Source organism: Triticum urartu, chromosome 3 (assembly GCF_003073215.2).
Source record: "Triticum urartu cultivar G1812 chromosome 3, Tu2.1, whole genome shotgun sequence".
NCBI classification, from domain to species: domain Eukaryota; kingdom Viridiplantae; phylum Streptophyta; class Magnoliopsida; order Poales; family Poaceae; genus Triticum; species Triticum urartu.
In genome coordinates, this window is record NC_053024.1 from 634864684 (window position 1) to 634872388 (window position 7705).

The 7705-nt window shown below is 39.6% G+C and overlaps 1 protein-coding gene across 2 annotated transcripts; it reads right to left on the reverse strand.

Annotated features, from left to right (window-relative positions):
• Positions 1–6230: 6230 nt before the first annotated feature.
• LOC125545512 lies at positions 6231–7496 on the reverse strand. Of its 2 annotated transcripts, none has more exons than XM_048709470.1 (2): positions 7007–7496; positions 6231–6887 (listed from the first exon to the last, which is right to left on the reverse strand). In XM_048709470.1, exons 1-2 carry the CDS (start codon positions 7398–7400, stop codon positions 6820–6822), a joined length of 462 nt encoding a protein of 153 aa, XP_048565427.1. In that variant the 5' UTR covers positions 7401–7496; the 3' UTR covers positions 6231–6819. The 2 variants fall into 2 exon arrangements, with proteins under 2 accessions (XP_048565427.1, XP_048565426.1); XM_048709469.1 differs by having other exon boundaries at positions 6231–6899.
• Positions 7497–7705: the final 209 nt, after the last annotated feature.

Here is a 7705-nt window from a genome sequence, read left to right on the forward strand (position 1 = left end):
TCACACACATGATTCATGTAGATGTGAAACAGAGCTTTGTTAATATTTCCATCAGTCTTAGATAGGTCCTGAGCATAAAAAGGGTATAGTTAGGAGTAAGTAATCTGGTACTATATGGTCCATGTAAAGCAAAGAGAGCAAAATAAAGGACAAAAAGGAATACCAATGGCAGCTGGCATGATTCATTATCAGCAAAGTCCTTAGGCATGAACGGTTTGTCAAACGAATCTGCAGTGTCAAAAAATGATTCGACAGGGCCACCCTGTTCCTAAACCTTGCGGAGTCTACCCATTTCTTAAAATTAAGCCTATAAACAGATTACATGATAAAATAAAAGAACAGAAAATAGAAATTAGGAAAGTCAGAAAGTGCTACACCGAAACTATTAAACAGTTGAACACCACTTAAAGGAACTGAAAATGCAAGACTTACGTTTAAATTACAGTAAAAAATATAATACCACAGTGTAAGTTTCTGTGTGCTATCACTGTAACTATTTGCATATATTATAATTTAAATTACATTAACCCAGAATCGATATTACAGTGAATCAGAATAGAAAATTACATGAACTCAACTGCTCACTGTAATCAGGGCAGTAATTACATTGAAGAACTAAAACAAAATACTCCCTCCATTCCAAAATATAGTGCGCCCGCGCTTCCCGAGGTCCAACTTTGACCATAAATTTAACCAACGAGACCAACTGCGGCGGGAGAAAAAAATATATAATTGAAAACTTCTTTTGAATACGAATTCACTGATATAATTTTTGCTCCCGCCGCAATCGGTCTTGGTAGTTAAATTTGCGGTCAAAGTTGAAGCACGGGGATAGAGGAAGCACTACATTGTGGAATGGAGGGAGTACATACATTACTTACACTATAATACTGATCCAACTTACACTATAAAATCCAAGCAAATTGCACTGAAAGAATATGGGAAACTACACCGTAATACTGGTCCAAATTACACTGGAGGGGCATTACACACCAAATAAGGCTGGATGTAGAATTACAGTCAAAAACTGAGGAGATTACACTATATAATACTGATGCAAATTACAAAGTAATCAAAAAAGGGCATGAATTACAGTGCAAATGCTGATACAATTTACACCCAGAAACTGTGGGGCTTACACTATAAATACTAATGCAAATTAACATAACACAACTGGCGCATTAGACTGTAATTTAGAGATTCGGATAACATTACAGTGAAATTCAGAAAATATTAGAGATACATTAGACTGTAATTCTGGCGCATTACAGTGTACTTCAAAGATAATTTACTTAATAACAACTTGATGGATTACAGTGAAATAAAGACACACATTACAGAGTAATTTGAGAGATACATCATAACACAACTGGGGGCATTGCAGTGAAATTCAGAGACACAATATAGACTAAAAAAACAAAAGTTGAACTAGTTGAACTACATTGTAGATCAGAGTTACAAATACAGAGTAAATTCAGAGCTAGTTCAATGCTACTGGACCAATGCTACTAACACACCAATGCCAGCTGTAAATTCAGAGCTAGTCCAATGCTACTGGACCAAACAATCAACAAGAAAAAGGAATGCTCATGCAATGAACACTGAAACTATGGCAAAAACACTGAAAAGCATGAGGTTGCAGTGAAGCTACACAGGACGAGGTACAATGAAGCTATAGGGGCAGCTAATTGGGTTAAAAATCGCACAGCAAAACTGCATACAATACTAGGTAAATCTCAGTGTAACATACACTCCTATTATGGGGGAACACTGAAAAAACAAGCATAAAATTCAGGTAGGTACAGAGAAGGGAACATCCAAACAGAGAAATTCAGTAACCAGCGGGATAAAACAACAGCGTGGAACAAAAACATGAGTAAAATCAGGGGCTACAACTACAACTACAACCCAATATAGAACAACCAGAACTCGATCTTCAGAAGTCAAGCCACGGGATCCACCCCTGAAAACTAACGCCTATACGCCTACCTACACATCAACAGCAGAGAACTTACGTCTACGCGTACATCCACATCAACAGCAGAACACTGCCCAGGGAAATGGCCTACGAAATCCAAACCGGGCGGGATTTGGCCTACATCCGCAACAAAAAACACAAGACCACGGCATGGAGGACTATGGCGCGCTGCAAGCTCCTACAAAAAACTCAGGCGCACAGGCTGAAGACTATGGCGCGCTGCAAACGGGCTGAAGCAGAAAACCGCGCCCGGTAAAAAACGAGCCCGAAAACCAGCACAAAGCCAACAGGACCGAGTGTGAATCTCAGCGCGAGATCGAGCGGCCAACAATTTGAATGAAAGCGAATTGAAAATCAGTCAGCTGAAAAATAGCAAATCCGTTTATTTATGCCTGTTTATTTATGTCAAGGACTCCACTCTGGCATGCTCGGCGGTCCTACGTGGAGGCAGAGATGTACTTTATCCTTTGTTCCTAATCACTCTTAACTTTTTCCTGAATCGAATGAATATATAGACGTGTTACAATGTGCTTGTTCACTAATTTCAGTTCGTATGTTGTCTATATTATAATATTCAAAACGTCTTATATAATTCAAAATAAAGGTGATACATAAGTATATTACTATGCTTTGTTTTTCTTATTTTAGATCACATATGCTTTGTTCTATAATACCATGAATGTTTGTGCGGAGCCGGATTTTTAGGTGCATGTCTTCTGCAATCATCCAGGGATCCCATCATGAGCATTTAGCCCCCACCCCTGCAATGATCAGTGTTAATGCCGGTAGTTCTAACTCGAAACTTGATCATAACAGACATTTGAATTGCTTCAATGTTGTGTCAAAAGAAGTAAAAAAAACTATTCAAATTGTGTTCACCCAACTCCCCATAGACACTTTTCTAATATGAAATTATAATGTCACATAGATAATGTCATAAAGTTTCAACTCAAAATTTCAAATGTAGTTAGGGAGACAAAAATTGCAAAAATTGTTATCAATAGTGATAATGTGCCAAATTTAAAGCCCAAGTTAAATTGTGTACTATTCACTATCAAATTTGTCCTTTTTTCTTGACTTGTGTTATGAATTTTGATTTATTCTTTTGTGACATGTTAGATGCTTGTATTAATAAAATTTTATCAATAGAAGAATTATGTGCAGATAAAAAGGAATTTAGAGGGCGAAGCTAGCTAGGGGAGAAACAAGACTATTGAAGGGAACTAGATGGGTTGTACAAGGGAGTTAAGCCAGGGACTTTAGCCATGTTTGAAGAAAATAGAGTAACTCAATTTTAAATCCAAGTGAAGGAACAACACACTCCTTCCTAAAGAGGGAGGACACATCGAGGAATAAGTGTTACCCCCCCCCCCCCCAAACACACACAGACACACACACATAGGTCCAAAATCTGCTAGAGTCAAGATAGTTGATCCTATTTGGGATGCTAATCTGAAAGACGTCGGTTCATCAAAACTTGCAATGAGAGGGCTAAATGGAACATATTAAGAGGCTTTGAAAATTCCAACACAATCATGATAATGATTTGATCACCAATAACAAACAAGTGTAACCTGGGAAATTGTTTGCATATCTATCCATCCAACGACCAAACCTAGGAGAGCATTATTTCTTGTCTAATCGAGCAAGAAGTAAAGTTTTAGAAGTCGGGGTTCAGTTTTATTACATCAAACCACCAAATGGATCCCACATCCCACATGTGTACATGAGGTACCACTGACTCGTTGAAGTAATTTGGGACAAGTTTTTATAATTCGTGAATGTATTTCATATGGATGGCTTCGCTATGGATATGAATGTTATTGATTCCAAGCTATCCAGAGTTATCCAACTTCCATGTTTTGTCCTAGGAAGCTTAGGTCTACTAGAGAGCTCATATTTACCCCATAGACATATGTGCCTTGCTTTTGTCTATGATGGCTTTGAATACCACCAAGGAGCTTCACTGTTCAAAGGAAGAAAGTAGGAAAGGAAGTAAAGATAGCTTTGATGACAATGATACAACCTCCACATGAAAGAGAAGAAGAGCAAGAAACAATGCGCGTCTCAATTTTATCTACAAGGGGAGTTAAGTCTCTTATTCTTGGCTTGGTTGGACCAAGGGGGGAAACAAGGTTAGTGAAGGGAAACCATCAAATCCTACGATCGAAGAAATCAAAGATGTTGAGTTTTATCTTTTGGGTGTTGAGTGCGACGAGTCACAACTCTTCTAAGTTAACTCAAAGACATGTTGGCAACTGAAGAGATTCAAGGTGGCCTTTGAGACACATGAGTTGTGCTGGAAAATATCACATTGTAATTAAAGCTTTGTTATGATTAAGAGCCTACTATATATAACATTAAATATCTATAAAAGACCAAATTTGCAATAGCAAAGACATGTAAAAATGGCACAATAGTGTGCACCATGTAGAACAAAAATTGATTTGATTGATGGTGGCTAATTTTAGGACGCTAGCCTCCTCCCTGAATGCCCTAGAAGTTATAGTGAACGATATCTTAACCAGAGCATGCTATCTTACTATCAAGTACAACAAGACACACAACATTAACAAATGGTTAAACCCACTATAATATGTAAGATACATTTGAACAAAAAAGGGACTAAAGCAGTGTGTGGTGATTCAGTGACAAGCTCCTCAAAAACATCTAATATACTCTAGATTTTATATTTGCATGGATCTAATAAAAAAATCCTTTATCAAGATATTTCTTATAAAAATAACTTTACAGATCTCTACTAGGTATTTAAGGATACACATAGACATATACAGTATACTCATGCAAATATCATAAAAAAATGAGAACATATATAACTAAAAATGTATATTTTGTCACAAAACACAATTTTAATTTATCATAATTAGCATACATTAATGACAAAAATGACAAAAACATATATTAATGTTTAGCATAAATTGTTATATTTATTTGGACTCACGTTGGGCTCCAAAATATGTTTAGACCGCCCCGTGAACACCCCTTTAATGGATAGACCTATATACCACCCATTGCATCATATAATAAAGTTGACATATAAGGAGACTCTATTTGGTTCAGCCCAATATGCGTGAAAGAAAATCCTAACTAAAAAACAATCTACCAGTCCATTAAGTTTATTAAGGGTTATACAAAATACTCTGAGTGGCATCCAAACCTCCTGATTCATAGACCAACCTAACCTGTGACGGAACACTCAACAAAATGCCGAGTTATATATTAGAAACTCCGCCGAATGGAGCACCCTTTTTGGTGACATAGCTATGAGCGACATTGCGAGAAAACTCGACTATTTTTCACCTTAGAAGCTGATAAGATAGTGGCCGTCTGCTCGGAAGAATAGCTCACGGAGAAAGAAAAGGTTGGAACAAAACCCTCTAAGGGTATACTTTTTATTCAGAGAGGTCCGCCTTCAGGTAGCGCTTTCAATGCTCATGTTACTATTCCTATGTTTGATTTCTGTTGTCTTTACTTTCTGTCTTTCATCTATGCCTTCCCGGTGAGTGACTGTACCAAATAATGGAGGTTGTCAAGTTTCTCAAGATGAGCGGGCACCTAGTGGTATTTGTTAAAGAGTTCTCCGCACCGATGGCAACGGTGATTTGTTGTATCGATTTTGTTTTTTGTATATGATGATTTCTTTCAGCAGCTAATATGTTTTGTCTCCGTTGGTCTCGTAGCTATAAGAGTTGGAGAAGACAAATGGCTTACCATACATTCAGATAGCAAGTACCAACACTATCTCTAACTCCAAATAAATATATTTATTAGGTTATAACTTTTGTTTTATTTACTACTCTCTTTATAAATAAATATAAGAGTTTTAGAAAAATGATCTAAAACATCTTATATTTGTTTACATAGTGATCTAAAACGTCTTATATTTGTTTACACAAGGAGAACTTGCTAAACTGAAATTATGATGAAAACTAGTGACTCTGTCTTTTCATGTTATGATTAGGTTCTAAGTTTTCTTATATATACAAACAATACTTGTCATCTATTCGGAATCACGTCTTATTCGCCATTTGGCACCAATGTAAATCCAATAAAATCATGAAATATATGTGTTCATGGGATCCCCTGCATTCTTAGCCTGATTATCATGATTCAGTCGGTAGTGCTCAGTTAGTTACGTGGCCAATGTTTTTCTTCGCAGTCTTGACACTTTGTATATTCAGTTTAGTGGGATCTTATGTTATCCACAATAACAACAGCCACACCTTGTTGATAAGCTGGACAAAGAAATTTGTTTTAGAATAAACTGTTTCCACACCTTCGCAGTGCAGTACAACACGGTCAACAAATATGTTCATCGAAGTCTTATACAATGTCTACTGGTTGAAAGCAAATCAAAGTTTGAAGGAGCATGAGAGCAAAGAGCAAATCTAACGACGGGTTTTAAAGCTCAACCCGACGTAGCACTACCCAAGTGGAGAGCCTAGTCATCATTTTACAGGGAAGAGTAGAATCACTAGCAGATCTCTAGAATTGCGTACAACTTAGAACACCCATGATGAATGAGAACGGCAAGCTTCTGATGCTTTCAGAAAAGCTCCGACGACATATCGCGTCGAGATTTCTTACTCCTCCGTTGTATCATAAGTCGTCTCCCTCTCTGAAGCTATTGAAGAGCACCAATCCGTTATGTGATCCCGACGGCACGCATCAGAAGCGTCTCCTCAGTGTTCGCACAACATGTCTCAGCCATGTAAGCAGATTTTTTTCAGCTTCAGGCACCTTAACTTCAGCCCATCATAGCTACATGCATGTCATGGGATGAATCGGCAGACTCCCTTGCCGGGACCTCCACTAGCTGTCTAGCTGCAGAGTTTGACTGTGCATGCCACTGTCTGTGCCCAGTACTTGAGCCGAGCTTTCACCTGGTCTGGATCATCACGTATCAAAGCGAACGGTAATTGATGAGCCATGAGCAGCAGCACGCGAAGAAGAAATTAAACAGATCTCCATAACATGCTTTACTTGGGTGCAGAAAACAAGTCTTACCAGGGCCGGAGATCTTCCAGTCCGGGATGGGCGGCGCCGCCACCGCGGCCGGCTCCAGCTGCCCGACCAGAGTCCTCTGCTCGTCGAGGAACCTCCGCGTCATGGAGTAGCAGAGCTCCAGCCCAGGGAGCGTCCCGCAGAGGTCCGGGATCTCGTGGTAAGAGAAGCCGAAGCCGAGGTCGAGGCAGCCCTTGAGCTCCTCCAGGTCCTCCTCCGTGAGGCTCCTCGTCCTCCTCCCCACCGCGCCACCACCGGAGGCCGCCTCGAGCATGACGCAGCTGCCCGTCCGATGCCTCCGCGGCTGCCGGCCTTTGCTGATGCTGGTTGTAGCGGCGGCGCTGGACGCCGGCAGATGCGGCTGCGAGAAGTAGGAGGTGGAGGAGATGGCCGCCATTCTATCTTTCTCTTGAGACTTGTCTTCGTCTGTGGCTTGTGCGGTGCTCTGCGTTTTGGCTTGTGGTTCTGGTGCTGCGGTGCCTCATGTTGGGTTGGGTTCTGGCTTATTTATAGACAGGCCAGAGAACTAGCTGTACTGGAAGAAACAAAGTTTAGTTTTGGATTTGTTTGGTCCTCCTAGGTAGTAACTCATGGATGCCTACTTTTTATCGCTAATTTTGCCAAGAAAACATTTTTGGAGGAGCTTTACTACACTTATCGTATGTGATGAGGTGGTCTCATTTGATTCCAACCCCTGAAATT

Bases quoted from the DNA above. Each gene is read 5' to 3' on its own strand.
- LOC125545512 (XM_048709469.1), bottom strand. From the start codon at position 7,400: ATGGCGGCCATCTCCTCCACCTCCTACTTCTCGCAGCCGCATCTGCCG. The intron at 6,900-7,006 runs GTAAGACTTGTT...TCGCTTTGATAC, and splicing joins CTGGAAGATCTCCGGCCCTG to GTGATGATCCAGACCAGGTG.